The sequence below is a fragment of the Falco punctatus genome (genome assembly GCF_963210335.1).
Source record: "Falco punctatus genome assembly, chromosome: 7".
Taxonomy (NCBI): domain Eukaryota; kingdom Metazoa; phylum Chordata; class Aves; order Falconiformes; family Falconidae; genus Falco; species Falco punctatus.
Window position 1 is genome coordinate 51,918,544 of NC_137587.1, and position 25,843 is coordinate 51,944,386.

Genomic DNA, 25,843 nt, shown 5'->3' on the forward strand with positions numbered 1-25,843 from the left:
GGGATGAAGTTTGAGCCACACTTTTTGACTGGTCACGGCAAGGATCCTGTAACCCATGAACCAGACCTAATTCTTTTTAGAACCTGATGTCTTGCTGTCTGTGTCTTCTCACTTTGTAGAAGGCTGACAATCGTGTACACTGAAAGCCTTTTTACTTGTATCTTTTGGAAGTAGCTAACACTGTTTACACAGATCCAACAGCATCTCGGGTGCAGTGGAGATGCAATTAATTCCTTGAGTAATGAAGAAACTGTAGAGTATTATCTGAAAAATGGGAAATGAAATTATGTGAATACCCGTGGTACAGATAGCATTGCTTGTGCAGTTTTGACGTCTTTATTTTCTTAAGTTGAGGCAGTAGAATCAACATTTGTTTCACATAGTGAAAAACATGGCTCATGCTGCTGGGTTTCAAAAGTTGGAGGACTGTATTTACGGTATTGGGTTTTTTTAAGAAGTTGTTAAGCTGGTAGGGAGGTACAAGTGACAAGTGGATGAACCTTCACACCCCAAAGAATGTGGATGGGAGACCAAAGTAGCTACTGTGCTCTAAGTGAGGAGTCCAGCATGTGGAGAAACAATTTGTTCTAAAGGAGACGATATATTTTTATGAACTGACACTGGGAATGCACATTAGAGAGGAGTACCTGCCTATGTCACGTGAGTCTCTATATCCCATGTCTTCAGCTAAAGAAGGCTTTTCTTGTTCATCTGTTGGATGAGCACAGCCCTCACAGCTTGCTACTGGGTACACTGGGTATTACTGTAGGATTATTCCTTTAGATGATGTAGAAAAAGTGTTTCTGGAGTACACGTGACTGCACTCAAGAGTGGGATTGTGTTCAGTTGTGTAGGGTAGACATGGGTTTATAGCAAGAAGAGAGGCTGCAACCAGAAAATTTTGTAAATTGGTAGAACCAGGTTGTGTCGCCATAGTCAAGAGAAAGGAACCTGTTGGGACAAATGTGAAAGTAAAAACTGGAGGAAATTGTCGATTTTTATATTGGGGTTTCTGATAGAGAACACACACTTCAGTAAATATCTTACTGTAGAAGCTGTGAAGGCAGGTTGCTGATAAAATGAAGAGGAAAAATTTTAAACTATCAGCTCAAATAAAGTATAATGCTGTAAATATGGACAGAAAAGCTCTGTCAGATTATTTTGGTTTGCACCCTGATGAAGACTGTGACAGTACTGCATACTGAAATGATCTTGATGTGCTGCCATTCCATTCCATGCTGAATATAGCCAATTTAAGCTGCTAGAATTTCTTTATGTTCCTACATTGGCATATCTGAGTCAGCATCTTGTCGCTGCTGCAGCTTAATTAAATTTGCCAGTTTGTGCCGTGAGGATGGACACATTCTCATATTCAGAGAGACAGCTGTGAAGTATTATTAAGAACTGTGGACGTGATACTGCTGGGTTTGAATGACACTTGAGATGTTTTCTACTGCTGAAATCGTATCTTAAAAATATGCTATTCCCAAGATCAGCAGTTAATGTTCATTTTGTTAACCTTAAATATTTTCTCTCTTAAGAACAGTTATTTTAAATAGAGCAGGGCTAAGATGGCCTTCATATACTGGAGTTGTTTTAAGAACTAGCTATATAATGTTACTTCCTCGTTGTTTTTAGGGCAGCTACGCCCCTTATTAGCCCAATATTATTTTTGGCAACTGATTTCCAGTTTAGAGTAGAAAAGGAAACTCTTGAATTGTGTACCTTTTTTTTGTGAGGAATTTCTATTGTTACAATTAAGTAGTTTTTCTTTCATTGTAAAATAAGTAAATTAAGGCTTTTTCTAGGTAAGTCTCCGTGCATTACTATCACAATTTTGACTCATAAGTTAGACCCTTCTGAGTGCAAACTCTTTCTGAACACCAGCCATCAGTGAATGACAAAATGTGGCAACTCTATCTTTTTATTAATAATGTGTTTTCCCAGAAATTTGTTATTTAGCTTGTCACTTAAATATTGAGTATACAGACTAATATATACACCATTTTGTTTAAAACATTTTTTTTTTTTTTTAACCAGTGGCAAACCTGCAGTTGGTACTAAGGGTCAGTTTGATTGTCCAGGTAAGGTTTTAGAATAAGAAAATTCCTAAGACATAGACTAGGAATTCACATTGTACAGTATCTCACAGTGCATTTTGCTGGATTTGAAGTTTAGGCTTGCATGACTGCCTTTATTAATTCTGACAGTTATTAATATTTATGTGAAAAGTTTAATTTATTACTTTTCTTTCAGAGAGGCAAAGAAAAATGTGGAGGCATTGGCAGACACTTCAGAAAACAGACAGACTTGTAGTATGCAGGCTGTGGATCCAGTTGAGGTGGAGGCTAAAAGCACAACTGATGATGATCCTTTTCCAGAACCTAGAGTTCCCTATCCATTTACCTCTTGTCTGACTGAGAAGGAGCAGAAAACATACTTATATCTGATGACTAAGTACTCAAAAAAAAGAAACCATTTTCAAGTTAACGCAGCAAGTCAAAGAGAATTATTCACATATCTGGTAAGTCTGCATATATGTACATACGAACATCACAGTCATACAACTTTTTTATTAAAAAGAGTCAAGAAAAAGGTAACAAAAACATTTTTAAATTCAATTAATTGTGATTTCCTTTTAACATAGTATTATGAATGGTAATAAAGGTTCAGGATAACATTTTTTTAATGTAAATTGAAAGTGTGTTTGGTTATTTCATTGAAGGTGGGTGGGACTTTTTGTGTGGATGTTCTGTGTTTTAGTAGTAGTCTAAACAACTGGTGGTAAGTGTAGATCTTTGATAGCTGGTCAAACACACACCCACTTTTTAATGAAAAGGTAGTTTAGTTACCTTTCTGTGGTTGTAGCATTTCATAATGGCATGTAGCAGTCATGTATAGTGTTAGGAGATGGATACGTTTTTATATGATCTTTGACAGCACCCTGTAATGAGAACTTTCTTCATTAGCGTGTGAGGGGGCCTGTGTGTTGACCTTCTGTGCTTGCCACATCAGTGCTTATGGGAGTAGAAAGTCACAAGTTCACACTTGCTGCTTAGTCTCAGCAATGCTGTTTAAATAGCAGAAGGCTGTCTCATGTTGGTTGGAATTACCATTTCAGTTGAGTCCTATATAGTGTAATTAATTGGGAAGAGTTTTTGAGCCATTGCATTTGGTTTCCCATGCTTCCTTGTTAGTGCTAATTCCTTTGTAGCAATGGGAATGTCATTCCCAGGCAAATTAGTACCTACTGTGTTGTTATTACTATAATGTAATTGCTTATGAAGTCAGAGCTCAGGTATCTTTTTGATTCTGTCATGTAAACTTGCCCCAACAATGTCTTGTAACATTTCTTTTTATAAATCACCAGTGTATGATCAAGAGAAGCTTGCTGTTTGTTGGGGGATGGTGTTTCATTGGTTTGGGATTTACTCTATTTTAAGGAGATGGGCCTTGCAAAAAATTTTTTTACTTCAGTGAAACTCAACATATGCAAAGACTTGACAAATTGAGCAGCAGGTAGTCTGTGCCTTATTTCATACCATTACCTGTACAGCCTCTCTAGAAATTTTGCTGGTTACATACCTACCCTATAGGATTCCATTCTGTCCTAAAAAATTGAATTATTTTTCCCCCTTCCCTCCAGCAAATGAAAGAAGTAGTAAACAACGAAACTGCAGAATTTATGAAATTTGCCCAAAATGCTGCAAAAAGCTGTGCTCAAGATTATGATGCCATCTCTGAAGATGCACTGCGTTATACTGAGGTAATTACCAATACTGTGTTTAATTCCTTTTCTTAAATAATCTTATTAGATTCATGATTAAAGATACAGAGGAGCTGCTTATGGAATCTGATAATTCCTGAACTTCTGCTGATTCTATGTTGGGATGAGACGTGAGAAGTTGCCATTTCCCTTAGTCTGTGCAGCATGGTCTGGCCCACAGTTTATTGTAGCCGTTAAGATACGATATCTTTTGATATCATGTGTGTTCACTGAATGCAACACTCAACAGTTTTAGTCGTTAATTAAGTAAATGACATATTTTTATTTGGAAGGGAGAAATTGCATTTTAAGTGTGCATTTACGTTCACAGGCTGCTCCTAAGTATACGCTGTTGGACAGAATGTTAAGCTTTCCTCCATAGTAGCGTGTTACAAAGTGACTTTAATCAGAGGTTACTCAGGCTTTAATCATCATTATCTGCAAGTTCATGCTGTGTTAAATACTCACTTTGATTCTAAATTCAAACATGAATGCAACTTTATATATCATTCTTGGTTTAATAGTACATTTCAGGAAAAGAATTCCAGAATACAGGTTCATTAAACTTTCCCATCAGTGGGTTGATTTGCTCTTGCTTGTTTTTCTCATAGTGTCTTGTCTTAATTGAAGTGGCCTAACTTCATACTTTTTGTTAAATTTTTAGTCTTTTCTAGTAGGTGCTGCATCACTTTTTTTTGCGGAATAAAACATAATAATAAATGCGTTTACCAGAGAGTAGAGCATTCAGTTAAATTCAGAAGGATTGTTTCTATTCCACCATAACACTTACGTGCTTTTTCATGTACAAGGTAAATTTGTTCTGCAATTAACACATGGTTTGGGCACATGTGAGGACAGAAATTTATCTTTTTTTTTCTAAAAATTGACATTGGCTTAGTAATTTTATATCTTACATTTCTGCCTATTTTTTAGAGTCAGCTTGTCGTCAGGTCACAAAATGTGTCTCCAAGTCCTGTTTATAATTAAGTTGGTATCTGGAGTTAAAAATGGAGACCAATATGTAAATACTTGCAGCAATAACTCATTTGACATGAAAGCAAGTTTCAACACATACAGAATCTTCCTGTGTCTTTCCCTTTGTGACTTTTACCTAGGCCTGGTGTAAATTAGTTAGTAACATAAAAAAATACTGGTCCCTCTAAAAGCCAAGATAAATAAGTTTAACTGAAAAGAGTTACCTGATTTAGCACAGTTCAACACTAAACTTTTTTTTTTTATGATTGGTCTGAGACTGTACATAGGTTGTTAGCTCCTCATATGAAGAGTTGAGGAGCATTTAGAATGTTTCAGTTCTGATACCAGTGATTATAAGTTTACTATAGAGTTGTACTGGTATCTCTAAGTTTTTAAATACTGTCTTTAACTGGAAAAGTTGAATAAGCCTGTGGGCAGTAATTTGCTAGATGTATCTGTATTCTCTTCAGAAGGTGTGTGCAAATGCAACTTGCAACTGCAGAAAAAAGCTTTTGAAAATTAAAAACTTAAAGATAAAAATGTATAAACTACTTTTTCTTTGTATGTTAGGAATTATTACGTGCTTGTATCGGACATGTGCAAAAATATCCTGAGTTCTACACTCTCCAGGAGATCACAAGTATCATGGGAGGAAAGTTTCATACACAGTTGACCTTTAGGCTGGAAAAAAATCTTCTTGTAATGGTAATATCTTACGTATTGTTTTGGTGTTACTTTCAAATAACTAGAATTACGTCTGGATTGTGTTATGCCAGGATTCAGGGGTTTTTACAAGTACTACTCAATTCTTGGGTTGGGAATTATAATTTATAATTGTCAATGAAAATTTTAAGTGAATTATTTTGGTAGTAAAGGCTGTTAACACCCTTTTATTGTATGTTAGCAATAAAAAGGTTAAAATAATAGTAGGGTTTTTTAATGCTAACTTTGTAATGTACTTGCATAAATTCTTAGTATTTTTCAGTATAAGAATTGCAATATTGGGTCAGCATGATTTCAGTTAAAGCTATTTTCTGATACTGCTTGATTTCTTCAAGGGTACAGCGAGACGTGGTAAAACAGCTTTCCCTACTATGCCTGTTCAGCTGCCCACAGATTATAAAACCGTTACATCTATTATAACTCCAGAAGAAAAGGCTTCTATTATGTACAATGTAAGTAATTTTTTATTGTAATTTTTAAGGCATATTTTGTAGAGAAGAGCAATTTGGTTCTTTTTATGTGGCAGCATTAAGTTTCTTCTCCGTGCTCCCCCCCTCCCCCGCGCAATCTTGCACATCTTGTACCATAGGAACATACACTGTATCACTAATTTGTTTAGTATTTCATTTATAGCAATCACGCTGCCCTCTTCAAATGTTGGGTTGTTACCTTTTAGACCTAGTGCCTTTTGAAGGAAGGGAACCTCTGTTCCCTCAATGAAACAGTAGAAGGGTCCTTAAATTGGCACACACTGACTGAAATCTAGACAAATTTTTTATCACAGTGTTGTTGCTTTTAAATTTTGCTTTGCAATTTCTAAGCTGGCCTGTGTGAATGTGTAAACACATATATGAATGCATGTAGGTGTAACAGCTTCTGATTGAAGAAAGAAGTCCTGAGGGTAAGAAGAAATACTTCAGACTGTCTAGTTCTCTGAAAAGTCGATCAGGTTAGCTTACCCTGGGAATTTCTTTTGCTAAACAGCATAAGCTCCATTTCAGAGTTCAACAATTTTTAGAGTCCATTCCACCTTGCCATTAAATACGCAGTGTTTCTTTTTGTGTTCTTCTGCAGAGAAAATCAATGAGTTTTTCATTCTGTAGAACTCGGGTTTTGTGACTGTTTATTCCAGATAATTTGTTAGCCGCTATTTTAAGGACTTTGTTCACATACCAAAACCCACACTTTCAACAGAGGCACTGTGATTGCAAAGACACTTTTGCTTAAGAAAGTAGCAGAGATGACACAGGAGAATAATATATGCCTCAAGAGATGTTATAGCTATAAACAGAGAACATTTATGATCATGTCTCAGGTGGCAGAAAAAAGAGCACAGCTAGATTTTTCTTATTTTTCTCTCATGGTCCTCATGCTCCTGGGTTTCTGTTATCTCTCCTCCCACCTCATGAGCATTCCTAGCTTCCTTTCTTCATTGAAACCTGTAGTCATAATGTTTAACAATTACATAATTTAAATTCTGAATTTGTATTCTTCATGGTTTTGTATTTGTTTTAAGATTCTTTATCTGTATTCAAACAACTGTGCAGTTTTAACCATACTTTAATGTTATATGTGTTTATTGTGCTATTACTTAACTCCTAAGATCATCTCTAATATATGTGAGTTAATAGGTTGGTTGGTTGGGGGGGGGAGGTTCTGCAATACATTCCATAGTTCATGATCACCCAAATTCCTATTCAACCGTGTAAATTGATTTAATAGGAATGAACTGAAAGGTACAAGTTAAAGTATATTTTCTCATGCTGCAAGGTGGATGCATAAGATTCAGACAAAAACTTTCAGGGAATTTTTTGCTTTTTCGTTTGATTCTGAAGCCTGGCACTGCAGTGATTTTTTTGGGGAGGCAGGGTTTAATCCATGTTTGTTTGGGCGTTTTCTTATTAGTTTAAATTTTTGTGTGCATTTCTTAAAAAAAAGTTCATTTTTTGAAGGTGTTTTTTTTTGTTTAGGATATTAGTTCAGATTCAAATGCAGAAAAACTTGCTTTGAAATACTGTCCTCAAGTTGTTTTAAGTAACCAATCGTTATTTACTTTACTGAATAATCATGGACTAAACTACAAGGAACAATGGGAAATTCCAGTCTGCATTAAAATGATGCCTGTTGCAGGTATAGTATGGTTTTGTTACAAAAATTTTGGTTTTGTCTATGAAGATCTTTATATATTCGCATAATCCTTTTTGAGCAGACTGAAGGACAGGAAATTAGAAAATCCAGTAAAACCAACTGTGGGAAAGTAGAAGGTAGTCTGATTTAGTTCACAGAATAATAGAATAGTTTAATTTGGGTTTTGTTTTAAAAAAGAAAGCAGCTAAGATTAATGAAAACTGTAAACTCAGATTTTTACCTTTTCTGGAGAAGCAGCAGTCTAGAATGCAGCTGTAAGAAAATAGTTTCTCTGAAGTAATTCCATGTTTTTAATTTAAGAAACCAAACAAAGTAATAAAATTTGACTGACTTTAATTCATACAGCTTAAAGGGCAAAAATCTGAAGTTTGTAGTTTTCAGCTGTCATCTGGTAAGGAGTCAGACACCTCTGTGTTGTAAAGAAAAATGTTTAATTTAGTTGAAGTTATTGTAAGAAATGAACTTTAAAAAAATCCATTGCTATAGTTTGTCCTCTGTTTTGCAAGGAGGGAAGCTGACAGCAAGGTCATTTCATAGTTTTCTATACCTTGTTCCACCTTGTTACTGAGAATAGTAACAACCTCTAGAGGTGTCATCATTAACATTGAATTCGGACATACAGCTATTTTCTACTTGGAAAAAAAATCAGTTAAATGCCCTTCTGCTTTTCAAAACTGTAAGCTCTGCTCCTTGGAAAGGAAACTGAAGCTGTTAGAACTATCATATGAACTGATTTCAGTAAGCTAAAAAAGAGAAATTCTGAACTTTTATGAAAAAACAAAGAGCAAACATTTTCTGGAATTAAAGGGACCTATTTACATCATAGAATAATGAATAAATAATGAATGTCCACGGAGATTGCTCTTCCCAACTGCAACAAAAATTGTTTTGAGTAAACTGATTTACTCATCTCAGTGCTATACTTGAGCTGTCAAGTACTCCACTAGTAATCTAAATACAGATTTCCTCTCTTGTTCTTTTTTTTAATTTTAAGTACACGAGGTATTTTTTTCATGATGAGTGTTTATCATGATTGTTGTCTTAGAATGTCCACGTTGTGTGCATTTCACACAAATCTGTATAGCAGACTTTTGGATAGTAGTAAATAAGCTGTCAAATATCGGTAAATCTTAGAAATATTGCACTTTTCTACATGCAATTAAACTACTTATCTGTAAAGATATGCCTGACTCATTTTATGTATCAATTTTACAGTCTTTAATTTTTAGATTAAAAGATAACACCTAAAGGTCATTCAGAATATGTTAGATATATATATAGTGTTTCTTGAAAGGGGTTCTCCTTCCTTTTGCACCTTCCCTCTTGCATTAATTATGGGGGTTTTTCATCGACAGATTTTTTTTTAAGACAGCGATACTATGTTCACGACGTGCCTTTGCTTTCTTTATGATATTGGTACTGCTGTTACTTTTGAATAAATCTATAGATGATTCATATGTGGTTTAAGGTGTAAACAAAAGAGTGGGGCAGCAGAGCCCAGACATAGTTATTGATTAGAAGAAAAATAAACTGCAGCCATCACTTTTGGCCAATGAGACTTTTAAAAAAAATATATTTTTTTTGGAGGTTCATCAAAGGAAGGCGAAAGATCTTTTTGGAAAACAGAACACATTTGATGATATAATGCTGTATAAGGAATGATGAATCCCAAATTCTTATTTTACAAATTCTTTATTTAGAACTGCATTTAAAATATGATCGACTGTTAATGTGGTGTGTATTGCTGCTGCGGGTTCTTAATAATTCACACTGTATCTGGAGATATTTCTATTTTCTGTTGTTAATGAATGAGAGGATAGTTTTTCATTTTTCCTAGTATGAAAATGGAATGGATTTGACTGGAATTGGAAGTCAAAAGATCTATTATTTAAATTATACTACAGTCTTTTTTTTCCTTTAATTTAATATGTATTCAATCTCTACCTGTTCTTGAAAAGGTAGCAAACCAGCTAAAGTGGTTTATGTTGATTCACCTCTGCTGAGAAAGGAAATGACAGTAAGAGAGAGGAACCAAATCTTCCATGACATTCCAATGGACTTCCTAGCAACCAAAGCATCTTATGTTTTGATTTCAAATGTGTTGATGGACAAACCAGCTGAGGACAGTCTATTTCAGTGGGATGTATGTAGCTTCACCTCTTCTTACAAACAAACAAAACCAAAAGCCTATGTTATAATTGCAGAGTTACTTGTTCTGTGATACTGAAGGAAAATTTAGGTTTCCTGTTGGTAGTTTTTCTACTGCAGAATTACAGACCCTATGTTTTAAAATGTCTGTCTAGTTTCTTTAAATGCTTCTAATACATTGGCATTTCAGCTTTAGTTTACTTTGTTAAAATGCATTTTGATCAGTTCGTTTAAGTGGGAAAAGTTCTATGACCTTTATTTCTCTTTTGAAAGCCCTTTCAACTCCTAGGAGTTAAGATACTCTATGTTCAACACAGGAGTTCGTTTTGCTTTTTTTTCAATTACTACCCTCCTCAGCCAACATACCAAAATATGGATAGCAGAACATTTTTCATGTTTTCAATGTGACAGTGTCTCATTTGTGATTAACACATTCTGGTTTTGGTTTGGTTTAGTTTTGTTTTTTTAATACTATTATTTTTTCCTCCCTGTGTTAAGATGTCTTCTGATGCTTACCAGTGCAGGAAGATTCCTCCTCCAAATGACACAGGGATGGACTTTGATGATGATGTTACAGAACTGGAAACTTTTGGAGCAACTGTCAAACTCTCAAAAACTTCTAAAATGGAAAGTGCTTTTCCTACAGTTAGTAACACTGCTAAAGTTTTATCACAAGACCTAAAAATGGGGAAAAAAAATACATCCACCATAAGTGGTGGAGATGAAGAAGGAAAAAACACCATTTCTGGTGCTTCAGCATGTGCCAGCATGCAGCTTCCGTCATTAGATGGCATTCTGTGCTTCAGCTCTGAAGAAAATTCATCTCATAAAAGCCTTAATTTGGAGGAGGTAGGACTGAACGAAGCACAGCATGTCATGACCAAAGAAGTATTGGACAATGAAACAAAGCTAAGTATTCTATCTAATGCTGTTAGTTACAAGAGAGAGTCTGATGCTACTCAGAAAAATGAGACTTATGCTTCTTTATGCAGTAGTGACACGGATGAAGAGCGTTTGATAATTGATACAGAATGTAAAAACACAGATTGTTGCAAAACAACTGTACCAAATACTGTTTCTCATACCTCAGCAGAGACTGCCGGATCACTTTCCCCCACTCACATTCCATTAGCAAGCATGACAGATGGCACAGATACTGTGGATCAGGGAAACAATGCCTCCAGAAAGCCTACCAGAAAGTTGTCCAAAGAATTTGATCCTGTCGGACAGATTTTGAAAATGCAAACTGAACTTCTCAAGTCACCTTCCCATAAAGCTCATGAGCAACCAGTGGTGAGCTGTGATGGTTCTAGTGCTACGCCAGCCCATGTGCCTCAGTCTCCAAAACTACTGGTGACCTCCAGCACAGAAACTGTGCCAGCCGCTGCCTCAAATCCCAGCAGCTCGTCCAGAAATACATGGACTTCGCTTTTTCAGGGAATGTCAAAGAGTAAGTAATTGTGTGCATTGTGTAAGGAGTAAAATTTTACAGAAAAACATTTTAACTCCTTCATCTGAAGAGCATCCCGATAGTATCTCTGTTACATTTATTTGGATATGTGATTTAAAGTTGGGTTTTGCTGGGGCAGGGGGAAGTATTTAACAATATGCTTCTCTGTCTTGCCCACAGAAAGAAGCATCTGGGGAGTTGTTTGTCCATGGAGGTGAATGTGAAATACTGTTTTATTTAGAGAAACAGGTAGTTGTTATACACAAGATTTTTGGCAAGGAAAAGAAATAACTTAGTAGTGAGAAGAGTTACTTTCTGAGTTTCTTCAGAAATTCAAATATTTGAGTAGTCTCGTCTACAAAGATAGTTTCTTGCCAATCAAAAATGGGATTATTTTACATTTTTTATAGAAGAAAAATTTATTCAAATTATGCAATTAAAACTTGAAAGAAAACTTGCAATTTCAGCGTCTAAGTTCTGAGCCTCCTAGTTCAGTTGCTTTCTATCTTAGCTCCTAGCAATCTGTTCCAGAAGACTAATGAGGACTCGCTACAAGCCACCTCCAAGTTTTCAGGCGTTTAGCTGGAAATTGAACCTATTCTACACCCAGACCTCAGCCAAGATCTAGAAATCTTGCGGATCATGGAGACCATGAACTTTGAGGTTTTTCTCACGTGCCCGAGTTGCTTCTGCACCGTACAACCGAATTTAGCAGCACTCGGCTGTGTTAGGTAAATTGACAGGAAAGCAGGCAGGTTGCATCAAGACAGGTAATATTTTTCTCAAAATACTTAATACCAGTGCATGGATAAATTTTGGTGGGAAAACATGTTTCACTGTTGTTTTCTGACTAGCTGTACACTTGATCACATAGGAATGAATCTTAATTACTTAATCTGTAATGGAAACGGTTAACACAACTAAATCTGTTTTAGCTGAAATTGTGTAATCACTTCCTGCACTTTTATCAGTTTCACTGAATTTTACTAGTCACTACAAGAGCACTTCTCCCTCAGTTTAAAGAATTGAGCAGCATGATATTCTTTCAATTTCTCCTTTTCTTAAAAAGCCAGAGTATGAAATTCAGGTGCTTGATAATAGAATTTGTTAGGTTGGGGTTTTTTTCAAGAAAGGTAGGTAGTGAAACTTGTATTGCTAAGATGCTGAAATGTGACAATGAAAGAATAGAAAGCATACTGCTACAAATTAAAAGTTCCATAGCAATCTGATAAACCCCTATGCATGTCTCTTTTGCAGAAAGCCAGAACTAAGTTAAATGTTTTCTTAATAAAATTCTTTCTGGTCAGTTGGATGATAATATCTCACACAGTATACATTAATTCAAAGATGCACAATAAACTCTAAATTTAATGTTGAATGTATTTATTCGTAGCACTACAGCAATGTCTATTTGTAGTTGTAGTTTGACACGTATTTCCACATATCTGCAGGACAAAAACCAGAACTGGCTAAATTTTCAATAAATAATCTTAAGTTGGGATTTATCCTTGTTTAAGCGTTTTCTTAAAATATCTCTACGGGATACAGGGATCTTTGTGAAACTACCTCAGAGCTGTACTTGGAGATCTAACATTTCTTTTGAATATGCGAGTATTGCAATTGAAGCGAACTCAGTTTGCAGCAGAGGCTTATGCTACCACCCAAACCTGAGGCTTGAGTGACTTCAGTAACTGGTAAAGGGGTGGTGGCTCTCAGGAGGCGTTCGCTGTAAACAGCAGCTTTGTCTCCTTTGTGCTGAGTCACTGGCTTAAAAATCAGCTTTTGAACTCCGTTTGTACAGGAATGGAGTCTCTCAGCTCTGTTTGTATAAGAAATCTAACGATTAGGATAAAATATGTGGGAATGTTTGAAAATACACTCTTTAGAAGTAACAGTGGACGTTTTCCATTTTTTTTATTTTTTTTGTAATACGTAGGTGACTTCTTGTGCCTGATGAGATGGTTTTCACCCCATAATCTTACTTCAGAAACTCCTATTAAAAAAAACCAAAATAATTTTAAAACTCCACAAACCCTACTGCAAGAGAAGAAAGTTAATTAGCTTCATGGTAAAGAATGTATAAGCCTGTTGTTTTCTGGTTTATTTATTTTTCTGTAGGAAAGCTGCCAAATGAACTTCAGATGCTTGAAGAAGACCCCTCAGAGTATAAAGCACCTCAGGATGGCAACCTTGTGTATAAGCTATTCAGTTTGAATGATCTGTCGTTACTTGTGCGTTGCAGCGTGCAAAAAGTGAAGTCATTGCCACGGTACCATAAAAAGAAAAAAACTCAGAAGGTACAGATTTTGCTGTTAGCTTTTTTGTTTTTTTTTAAAAACAGTTGTGCTTGACTGGCATCTCTGGGATTCCCAGTCCTTCAGAGCATTTGTGTTTTCACTCAGACAATTAGTATGTTCAGTTATAATTCTACAGTGTGTGTCTCCTTTAAAGTAAATATTTGCTGTAGGAAGAGAGAGAAGAATAGCTTGTGATTTCTTTAAACCTACTTGATTAGAAGATAAGCAAGTATGATTCTGCATTTTTTGACTATAACTGCATTACAGTAATATACATCTGTAATTATGTAAACTAATGTCAGTTTGAACTATTCTTCAGAAGTTAATGCAGTAATCAGGTTTTTGGCCCAAGGCTTTGAGGATGTACATGATCATAAATACTTTTAACAGGATTCAGCCTTGCTTTTATGCCTAGTTAAGCAGAGAAATAGGAGATAGAATGAACAACAGAGCACAAATTTTAATATAAAAGGGGTTCGTATTCATTCTGCTTGAAAAGACTATGGTATATGTCTTAGCAAATCATTTGTCTTATGGAATAAAATGTTTTAAATGCAAGTGTAATCCAAATATTCTTGTAACATCAGGAGAAGGAAAGCTTATTCTGTAACTCTCAGTAACATTATTTTGTCCTCTGAATCATTCAACAAATATGATACGGTTATCTTCCTCTCCAGAATAGGATACCATAATTATGGTAGGCGAGCATTTTGTGAGGTCTTTATGCTTTCTTGAAATGGAAATAGATCTTTGTTACTCTGATTATTTGCTGAGATTCCATGCTCAGAATCTTATTTTGAAAAAATGCCATCTCTTTCCTATTGATCCACTACTTAAAATGCCTATGAATAGCTGCTTATTTTATGAGAAACTGCACACTGTTTATTTTTTAAAATTCCTGCTGAAGTTTAAATTGTGATTTGTGAGTGAGAAGAAGCTTATATTTTCTGTTAGTGTTACTGCACGAAGGTTAGCCTTTGATTTCAAATGAGAGGCCAAGTATTAGGTTCTAATTTCAAGTGAGACAGACGAGTAAGTGGCAGGATTCCACTGACAAAGAAATGTAACAACGTATTTTTTTCTAAAATTCCTGCAGAGGGCAGTAGAGCACCGAAGTGTGAACAGATTAATTTAGTTGCCTGGAAAAGTTACTTAGTGGCAAAATTTTATTGCTTGTAAAAGATTGCCTAGGCTGCTTTTTTCTTTTCACCTTCTTCTGTATAAATTCTCTGTAGTTTGAAGTTTGTACTGTGGGTTTCGTGGAATGTGAACCATCACACACAATCTGTGAAATGTCTTTGTTGCTTCAGATCTAGTGGAAGACTATGATGATTATCAACTACAAAATGTAGTTCAATTGTGGGTGTTTTTTGGATGGTGGGCGCTGATTTTTCATATATCTTCACTTTATAGATTACTCCAATGTTCCTGTTGCCAAAACTAGAATACCAAGCCTATTATGGTGTTGAAGCTCTTACAGAAAGTGAAGTATGTCAGTTGTGGACAGAGAGTATGTTGCATTCTGAATGCTTATTTTATATCGGTAAGTTTATGTGTTGATTTTTGCTTAAGAAACATGTATGTCTGAATATTCATAGAATAACAGAAGAGAAAAATATTTATATTAAAGGTATATTCTATATCTCCTTATTTATTTTAAGTTTCTAATTCTGTTTTTCACGTTTCTCTTATGCTCTTTTTTAAAAATTTCTGTTGGGTGGTAGATGAAGATATGTCAGTTTTGGTTTTAGATGAATAGCGTCCAGTAATCTTCGTTTTCAAGAACAGCATTTATTTGCTTTTCAAAGACAAATGTAAGTGTGAATTTAGATCTGTGAAGTCAGTAATCTTCATGACTTAGTGCATCTTTGGTTTTGGGACGGAATTTTTTGGTGTTATTTTAATGAATTATATACAATATGAATTATTGCATGAGTGGTAAAAATATTTCTTGATTAAATGTGAGATAGATAGATAGATAGGTATATCTTATCAATTTAAATACTTTTGTTATTACATACCAAAATAGAAGACAGGGGATCAGATGTATGGCTCAGAGGATACAGATTCCTTGGCCTTGTAGTACGGGGAAAGGTCAAATGTTATTTATTTTTCTTTGAAAACAGGCAATAATGTTTGTATTTCTACACTGATAGTGTGGAGACAGAAAAGATACAAGAGTGAGGAAAACCAAGCAAGATTAGGGCTAAACCAAGTTCTGTCATTCAGCTATAAGAGAAATTACGTCCTTTGAAAACGGTATACATGTGCCTCGTATCTAAGGTACTGGAAACAATTTTCTGGCTTTACAGAACCAAAATCCTAACAGGAAGAAGAATAATGCATAGTTTAAGTTTATTGAAAGCCTCTTTCCATAGCTATGATATTCCACGGGATTTTTGATCACTGAATGATCTTGCTTACACACATTTTCCAGGTTTTCTGTCATCCGCATCTAACTGATCCATGAAATTTAATTTCCTAATATGTGATATAACTTGAAACATCCCTGTCGTGCTATTCCTTGTGCTGTATCATGCAGCAGATGGAAACAGGAGATAATGTAGAATCTGTGAATGAGAAGTAACATACATTCAGTGAGAATGAAGCATGAAATGACAAATCTTGTGTACAAAAGACGACACCTTTAATACAGAGTACAGAAAATAAACCTACAATAAAACGGGGATAAAAAGCATGGAAATATTAGCAGAAAGGTATCTTACTTGTAAAGGCCACTTATCCAAAATCCATAAACCAAGCACGCTAGGAATGCAGTGTTATAAGGAAAGTTTCACTAACAAATGTCCTGTAGAAAATGCTATATTCATGTTTGTACAATGACATTTTAAACATCAGAAAAGTTCTGATGTCTATTAGGATACATATGTTCTGTAAAGAAATTAAAATTAGGCATATAAAGAATATGGCCAGATTATTTTAACAACTTTTTCAACATATGGAAAGCTCTCTGATAGCAATTCTCCTGTAATTAATAAGATTTTAAAAGGGAAAATCTGCCATGAGGTGGTTAGTCAAAATGCTTTTTAGAATTTGTTTGGCACTTGCTACGGAGTGTGGGCAATCCCATTTGTACAGTGAATGGATGTTTTGTCAGTGGGGACTGCCTTGCTTTCCTGTTGTAGAAAAAATTCTGGTTTTTATGGTTGCCAAGGCAGCAGTTGTGGCCTGTGGTTGTCTACCCTTTCCACTTGTGCACTGAATTACACTTTTGCTGTTGGTGGCTCACATTAGAATACTATTTTTGAAATCCTGAGTTCTCTTTTCTGATTTTTGCATAGAAGCTTTGCATCCTCTTATAGAATTGTAAGTTTTCTGTGGAATCTGATATATTTTGAAGTAATAGTTTTGCCAACTGCATCTTTTTCTGCTGTCCATATTTAACGAAAATAATGGTTTTTAAAATTAAATTTTTAGAATAAAATATGAAAAAGCTATTTGCTGTGGGTTTTCCTTCTCTAAAAAAATTCCTCACAGGAATAGAAATAACACAGGTAGTTCTCCATTTCTAATTATATCGTAATGTACAGTACTGAAGCATTTCTTGCTTTTTTTTTTAACAAGCAGAACAGTATACTGAATTGCACTGTAATTCCACTGTCGAAAATTTTATCAGAATTTATTATTTCGAGATTCACAAGCTGCATGAGGAAATATGAAACTGTAGGAAGAAGGCTAATCTGTTTAGGAAGTACACAAACTGAAAGAATTTGTGTTTTATCTGATCTCCCATCAGTTACAGGATACTTAACATACTGCTTACGTGCAGAAGTTTGCAGACAGCCAACACCCCTTTTTATAGAGGCTTTGAGGAGAGTAGAAGAAAGCAGGCTACGTGCTGCAGGATTTGTTCTGGCATAAACAGCCATCCCTTTCTGATACAGAGGTTCCAGTGTCTCCTTTGTAGGTACCTGCTAGCCGTGAAAGGGGCACAGAGCCCTAGGCTGGAAGGATTCAGTGGCCTGCCCTCCGAAACACTCTTGTGTGCTTGGGAGAAAAAGTCATTGGGATTAAGAAACACTGATTTATTCCAGTGATGTTTCTTTGTCAGCTCTTGGATGTGCTGCTTCCAACAGCAAACGCTGGCGTCCACAGGGGTTTTCCTTTTGCGTGCTCTGAAGGAACACAGGATTACTGTGGGTTGTCACTGTCCTGCACAGTAAATTAGAATTCCCAGCATGACCCCTTTCCCACTACAATTTACAATTAAAAAAAATATTCTGCTGCAAATACAGAATTGGATTCAGCAGTCACCAAGTTTTGATACTGACAGAATATGTGATTTATTTAGCTAGGCAAATTGAGGACTGCAGGTTTTCGGTAATAGAGGTAGGTAAAAAGATGTACATGGAAGTAACTGATCTGTTCTACCAGAGAGCATCTACCCCAGCTTTTAATAGGGAACTGTTATAATGTTCTGCTTGGGGATTCTTTTTGCTTTCATTGAGAAACATTGTAAGGTAGCTGTGAATTTCTGCCTTTCAGTTTGTATTTATGAGGAGCTGTGAAAATACAATGTCACAACTGATGCAGAGTGCTCTTTGCAACGGAAAGCTTTGCCCTGAAACTCCACCCTAAAAGAATGGCCCCTGGTAATAAACCTGTATTGTGGACAACTTAAAATAGGGTGAATATCTCATTTTTCATTAACCTGATACCTGAAAGTAAGACTGCTGCTATCATGTATTTGGTGCAAGCAGAAAGACAGAATTGAGCTCTCAGATCATACTATAATTTACGTGAAATATCATGTACTGTAATAAAGGAATTTTTAAATCAGCCATAGTAGAGCCGCAGACTTACTGCTTTTTAAAATTTACCCCACAGTATGACATGAAAGTATGGAACAACTGTGATCTTACCACTACTAACACAGTACCTACAAGTCTCATTCTTGTTTAGACAGTTTTGAGACTACAGAGATCTTAAGTGAAGACTCTAAAGTTTTGAGCGTGTGGCAGACCTCGGTATTAAATTAGCTTAGGAGTTCCTGGATCTTGAAAAAACTTGATTCACTGTCTCAACGATCTTTTGTATTGCCAAATAAATATGGATGGACCTTGGTCTGTGCCCGGTAATTGTCTGACGTTGTTCTTCAGTGTTGTATCCCTCTGTGGCTGAGGGAGAAATCTCCCAGCTCAGCACAGTGACTCAGCAGTGCTGCCGACTCAGGAAATGAGGAGAAAAGCAGGTGTAACTATGGCCTCCTGCGGAAGTTGCAAGGAGTGATATTAACTTGAATTTGTTATTCTGTGTGTTCTCAAAGAAGGCAGGGATTGCACAAAAGCAGAGGTATTACCATTGAACAGAAGAGTGCTGTCCTCGCTAGTAGAGCACACCTTGCTCAGTTGTTGATTTAAGTCTCCTTGCTACTCAGGAAATCCTGCATCAGCAAAGGGAGCAATCTCTGTGACGTGTTTCCCAAATAAGATACTTGTATTTGATCTAAGCAGTAAATAAAGTAGTGATAAGATTTGCTAGTTAATGGGAACACTTTACCCTGACCATTATTCACTTATTTGCATTAAGTGCCTATGCAAAACTTACTGCAAAAAGAAGTTAACCTTCACTTGGCTAGGATAATATTGGCCTTTAAATTACGATTATTTGAAAATTATTTGAAAAAATGGGTTGGAAAGAAGTACTTACTGTATAGGTGACTTACTGAATGTCAAGTGTTTCAGTCACTTCTCAAATACAAGATATAGTAATATAAATCAGGTATAAGTAGTTCATAGATCTCCTTCCCCACCCCCCCCACCCCACCCCAGCTATGCTGTCAATGAGTTTAGAAATGGAGAAATTTCTGATCTGAGGACAGGTTGATAAGGAATAGAGAACACAAACAATTTTGTGTTGTGGGTTGGTGGTTTGACAGAGTTCCTTTTCCTCTAGTCAGCAATGCAGAATATTAAATCTAGATGTTTAGTCTTGCACAAAATACCAGTAACAAGAAAAGTAACAAATGTACAGTGTTTAAAAGAAATGAGTTGTCCTGGTGCTTTTTTTATTTATTTATTTATTAAAATGAGAGTTCTTACTTGGTGTTCTTACGCATCACATAACAAATTGCTAGTAATGTTTAGCTTGGAATGTGAAGTGCTTTGGTTTAGCAGTTTTAACTGTACAATTGAGGCATTTACTGTAGTAAGGCAGTAAATTCCACTGAGTAGGTCGTATTTTATTATGCTGCCTTTTCCTCATCCTCCCTGTGGGAGCTGGAGTAGAACAGATTTCTGAGAAAACCTTAGCATGAGAGAGAACCTGAAGGTAACACATGGTCACAACATCAGCGTACAAGATGTGCTCATGATCTTTATTGCTTATCAAGTGAAAAAGTGGGCTACACTGTTCTTGTTAGCTTTTATTTTAAAAACGTAATGGAGAGAGCTTTGAACCGTTGCTCCTAGATACGTCAAAGACAAGTAGTCTTTAATGATTTGCCATGAACGAGGCCTGAACTGTAAATGGTTTTGGGTTTTGTTTGGGGTTGGTTTGTTGGTGGGTTTTTCTTGGTTTTGTTTTTTGTGGTTTTTTTTTTTTGGGGGGGGGGGGGCAGGGAATTCAAGAGACAAAGGTACAGAATTCCCAGAAAATCAAATAATACAATTGTCTAACATATCAGAATATCAAATATTTTGGTCTCAAAAGTAAATTTGTTGTAAAAGATGAACATTCGTGATGGGTCTAGTAAGGAGGCGTAGTGGTAAGGATCAAAAGAACTTGAGAAGATACAAACTAACTGATGAGATAATGGCAAAATGAGGTTGTAGATCTCAGACATCATGCAAGACGTAAGATTTGCTGGAATCACGGGCATCTCCTTGACTTAGAAAGTCAGCCCAAATACAGATGTCTGTACTGAAGCAGCTAGACATTTTACATTGTGCAAAATTGATAAATACTTTTCACTGTTCTACACTGTAAAATTCCTTTTAAAATCCACTAAGTTTGCAAATTAGGCTTTTGCATTTGTTTTATTTTTTGTGTATTAATCAAATTCATATTTTTCAGGACGTATTGATGCTTTTACATCAAAACTTATTATGCTAGAAAAGATTTCTCCAGAAATTTTAAGAGAAAAACTTGGAATGATTAAGTGAGTATTTTTAGTAGGGTATTTTAGCAATGAATGTGAAACCCTAACAAGCCTTGCAGGTTACTCCTTTTGTATTTTTTTTCTTTTTTTGTAGGCCTGCAAATTCATTAAATATACTTCATCACATTTTGAAGAAAGTGTCCGAGTAAGTGTTCTGTTCTGATTCATTGTATTTGCAACGTGACCCAGCTCATCCTATTTCTTCTGTATGCTTGTCTGCTCTTTGATCTTTATTACTTTAGACACCTGAACTATTTTACAGGTTCCTTTAGGTCTAGCATAGTATAATGCAGTACGGTGTAAAAATGTGCTTGGGATTACAGGTTTTGTATAAATTATGCAAAAGAATAAGGACTTGATGTTTATGAACCACTTGTTCAGGAGAGGAGGCTGAACATATCTGAGATGATTAACAGTTCACAGGAGTGAGTTGTAGTATTATTTTATGTAATCTTACGTATGTGTAATATAAAGCATTATGTAATATTATATGTATGTAATATAGATTTTATGTGGGTTTTGTTAGTCTTTTTGCTTAATTTGCAGAATTAATACTGTTTGTGTTCCGATCTGCTTAGCTTGACTTACACGAGCATATGCCTTTTTCTGTACAATGTCGCAACCTTTCTCTTGCTTTCATGTATTTTTTAGCTACTTCAAGGCTTTTGGTTTGCAAGTATCTTTTAATTTTTTTCTGAAGCAAGTTTCTTGCGCTGTGTGTGAAGGCTCTTAATTTGAATTACAGAAGACTTTTCCTTCACTTCATAATTTCTATAGCTTTGTGTTTTGTGGCTGAGATTTTTGATATGGGCAGTTCAGTTGATATTTATCTTCCTGAAAAACTGTTTAATCCTGTATGTATTTAAAGCTCGTCTGTTTTTTGTGTCTGTGTCCATATATGCATTATGCTTTGTAAGGCGCCGGTTAAAGAATTGCCAAATATGGATGGTTTTCAGTGTATGCTTCAATGTTATGTTGAATGCATACAATCTGTACACAGATGGTAATTAGTACATTATGAATATATTATAAATGCATAAATTAGTATGTATTTATCACTACAATTTAATTCATGCTTTGTCTCTAGTCTTTTTATAAAACAGGGACTGATAAGTAAGTATCTAAAGATGTTTTGCTTTTGCGTTCAAAACTTAGTAGCTATCCTGATCAAAGGAAACAAAATATATTATTTTAATGTCTTTGTTTTGTTTTGAACTTTATCTCTTTAGTTTGCAGGAGGGCTCTTATTTATTGACTCATGCTGCAGGAGATTCATCAGTCGCAATCTACAAGAGTTCTTTTGACAAGACAACGAGAGCATCATATAACTTACATAAAGCTCACTGTGATCTGCCTACTGTACCTGCCACTCTTTCAGTCCCATGGGTGCCACTAGATCCCAGCCTCCCTTTGCCCTATCACATGAATCATGGAAGAGTTCCATGCACCTTTCCACCTGCACCTCAGGAAGCCATGTGGAAACAGAAGGTCAGTATTACACTTGATGGAAAAGCAGATGAGCAGCTTTAAAATAATCTTGGGTTTCAGTCTCTCGGATATATAGCTAGTATATTTATCTGTCATCTTTGGGGGTCAGAGAGACCCTTTAGCGTTCTGGACCCACTACCAAGAATGGGAATACCTTTTTCCTGATTAATATTTTGGATGAGCTTCATCTCACCTCCCTTTAAACATTACAGTATGGAAAAAACAATGTTTAAGCTTACTGTGCTGTTAACAGAGAGAAATGGAATATTTTGTAAGATGCATCTCCACAACAGGATGAGCCTCTTAAGTAGATTGTTGGAGTCATGGTATAGAGTTGTCATTTTTCTTTCAAATGACTACAGGAATAAAAATTATTAGCACAACTGTAAACAGGTAAAATCAGTTAAGGTGAATTCTGCCGTCAAGGTCTATTCCATTGAGCCTGTATTGCAGTTTATTGCAATTCACTGATACATTGTGTTGGGTTTATTAAAAATAATAATACACTTCCTCCTCCAGTTTGTGGCAAAATTCTTTCAAAATGCATTTTTTTATTTTTAATGTGAGCTATTAATACTTTTCAACAGCAAAAAGTGTGGAGCATTTGGCTTAATTAAATGCTTTGTAATTTAGAGGCTTGCATTACAGCTGAAACATAAAATATTTGCATTTATAAGAATTTTCTAATTTTGCCTCTGTGGTGGCACTTTTTGTTGATGTACTTCTTTTCTTCAATCAATTTCAGGAAGGAACTTTTTAACCTGGTTTCCTGGTTTTTCAGTCCCATCTTTGTCTCAATTTGTCTGTCTGTCTTTCCCACAGATCTTGAACTTTTCAGGCTATTTCAGCAGAAACTGATATCTTTTGGAGGCCTAAGATATTAACTTCTAACCTGCTTACTGAAAACAAGTAGCCGGGGAGGGATCCAGATTATGCTTCCTCTGTGGAGATGCCAGTCAGCACCCAACTGTTAATATTTGATACCCCGAATCTCATGCAGACAAGAGAGGTTGTATGCAAATCAGCCACACACACACAAAATCAGCTACATTACTAGGTGTGGGATAATCATATGGCAGTGCAGAAATCCAGCTGATGTTACCCTTTCCTGAAAGCTTAAATACTCTCCTCAGTCCCCTCATGCCACTCTGAAATCTTTTGTGTCTTAATTTATTAATTTCAGCAGCTAGGGTGGAGCATCTTGGATCCATTCTTGGTTGGTTGTAACTTTAAACAAGCTCATGTAGGGATAACAGTGATTCTCTGCAGCAAAAATGAGGTTTCCTTTTGGCCCTCTAAAGTATGCTAGCTCTGGCTGACAAATTGCTGTTGATCTCTGTCTCTGGTTGCTCTGAACTCCTTCACCTTTGTGGAAACTTCCCTCGCAATTCAGATGGCTTCCCAGGCATACAGAAACTTAAATCTCATTGGTATGCCATTCTCTATACAGCAACACATTTGTGACAATATATATGCAATACTGTTTCTAAAAAAAAATAAAAAAATAAAAATAGTATGCTTTTTTTTGTCTAGAGGCATGAAGTACCTTAATTTAGGAAAACACAGTTTCTGTGTCTCAGACATAAATACAAAATTTTGTGTGGATGGCTTACTCCTTTTTACTGAATGTGAACAACCTTACACAGCATTTGTTCTGCAGTTTTTTCAGAGTGCAGTTAAATCTAAAGAAATAAAATGTTGAATGTGAGCTTCCTTCCCGATATCAATTAGTAGCAATTAATACTGCCTAACATTTGGGTTTTGTTGCTGCTGGTTTTAAAACAGAATAGAATTTATTTTAAGAAGAACTAATTGTCTTCATCTAAAGAAACTTTTAATAGAAATTTTATGGAAGCTTCTTAGAAATCCAGCCTGCTTTGTAATTTATGCTGGTGAATAAGTGATGCATATTGTGCTTTAGAAATTTCTCAGAGATCCAGTCTCAGCTCTAACATTTTGAACAGGTAGTACAACACTTTAAGAAATTTTTCTTACTTTTAATTTTTCTTCAGCATGATTTACTTGTGTAAAAGCCACATGCGAACTGTGCCTGGCTGAGTGAACTCTGGGATGCTTTTCAGGCCTAGTTACATATTTTAGCCACATCCTGACTTCATATGAGGGCAAAATAGTTGTGGTTCTGTTCCAGATTACCTCATGCACTTTGGTGTCTGCCAGAAAGGGAATTCAGGCACATCGGCAAGAAAGAGGCAGGGCTGGTCAGATCCCGCTGGTGGCAGGAAGAGCAGCTGTGCCTGTCACCAGTCCAGATGTGGCCTCTGAGTCTGGCTGAATGGCAAGCAGTAGAAGGCAGTTCTTGGAAGGTAATTGTCTATGTTTGTGCTTAATGCAGATTTAAGATTGTTAATTCTAGTTTGTTTGTTTTCTTGTGTTGGTTTTTTTTTTTTATTCTCTCCCCATATGTGTGTAGATGACTGGGGCGAAGGGATGGTCTGACACACCCAGCGAGGGGAATCCAGTAGCTATGGAAACAAAAGGCAATCCAGCTAAGCCTGTTAGAAATGAAGGTGTGGCTACAAAGAAGCTGAAGAAGAATTACTGCAAACAAAGAATGATGAAGAAAAAGTGGAAACGGAAGTACAACAAAATGCAGCTGAAGTAGAAATAGCTGAACCGTGCTGTGATAAGTATGGCCTGGAGAAGGACAAGACTAACAAAAAATCTGAGGCTTTCTTGCAGCTTCAAAGGAGCTGGAACAGCTGGCAGGGGAAATGGCTCCATAGCTGAAACATTCTGTAAACCTTTAACCCTTTCTTACCTCAGTGGGCATATTTCAAGTGCAAATTTCAGATTCAGTCAGAGGGGGGAAAAAGCGAGTGCCTGCAGCTGAGGTTAGGGGACAGAAGTATCTTCTGTTGGTCTCATTTTTGTAGAAAAACTACGGTTTGAAGAATGAAGCAGTGGTTGATGGTAATATCTGATATTGCATAACAACAAGAAAAATAATTTTTCAGCTTTCTGAATTCTTCCAGAATCACTACAGATTTTTATTCTGACATATTTTTAAATTGTATTTTATTTTGTGTAATGTGCAGAAGGGAAACAACTTGGATTTAATTACTGAATTGTTTCAATGCACAGTATATGCCAGATCTTAAATTACTTACAAAAATACATGTTCTTCTTAGGATGATGTAACGAATGAGGTTTGGGGAACAAAAGTGTGTTTATTTGAATAGTAAGAGCCATAAATTTGCACTAGGAAACTTACAAGTACAGCTAAATAGTTAAAATATGTATTTTTATGCTTCCCCAAAAACATTTCCAGAAATTGTTTGGATTCTGGCATTACTTCAAAAATGAATGTAGCAGTCATTCACTGTATTACTGAATGGCCACAGCCTAAATCTATTAAATTGCACACTGATATGCACTAGTGCTTACCTGAGGTATTAAGGTTTGCCTGGAGGAGCAAGTGATAGGATCAGGGCCTTCGTCATCATCCCAGAAACCCAACCAGACTATGCTGTACACCAGCAGTTTGCTTGAGATTTAGAGCCCAACTGACACGGTGAAGTTAGGAAAAGATAATACTTACATCTGTGAAAAGGCCAGGCAATGGGATGACGTGCAGTTTCCTAGCGAATATCAGTTGTGTGGTAAAATGGCAGTTTTGAATGTTAGTATGTAAATGCATTGTATTCTGTGGTGTTTTGGTAACTAACGTGACTGCTTGTGAGGGAAGATTGCTTTGCATTACAGCTGTT

General features: G+C 36.0%; 1 protein-coding gene across 1 annotated transcript in view; it reads left to right on the forward strand.

Moving 5' to 3' along the window:
- Positions 1 to 25,843, forward strand: part of LOC308067198 (annexin A2) — a 67,811-nt gene that overhangs the window by 1,385 nt on the left and 40,583 nt on the right. Inside the window, exons 3-14 of the mRNA XM_080395619.1 lie at positions 2,257 to 2,524; positions 3,647 to 3,766; positions 5,312 to 5,446; positions 5,800 to 5,916; positions 7,435 to 7,594; positions 9,571 to 9,755; positions 10,259 to 11,210; positions 13,329 to 13,507; positions 14,921 to 15,050; positions 20,543 to 20,627; positions 20,722 to 20,772; positions 21,857 to 22,115. Coding sequence (XP_080251745.1) covers positions 2,257 to 2,524; positions 3,647 to 3,766; positions 5,312 to 5,446; positions 5,800 to 5,916; positions 7,435 to 7,594; positions 9,571 to 9,755; positions 10,259 to 11,210; positions 13,329 to 13,507; positions 14,921 to 15,050; positions 20,543 to 20,627; positions 20,722 to 20,772; positions 21,857 to 22,115 — 2,641 coding nt within the window. The remainder of the gene's footprint in view (positions 1 to 2,256; positions 2,525 to 3,646; positions 3,767 to 5,311; positions 5,447 to 5,799; positions 5,917 to 7,434; positions 7,595 to 9,570; positions 9,756 to 10,258; positions 11,211 to 13,328; positions 13,508 to 14,920; positions 15,051 to 20,542; positions 20,628 to 20,721; positions 20,773 to 21,856; positions 22,116 to 25,843) is intronic.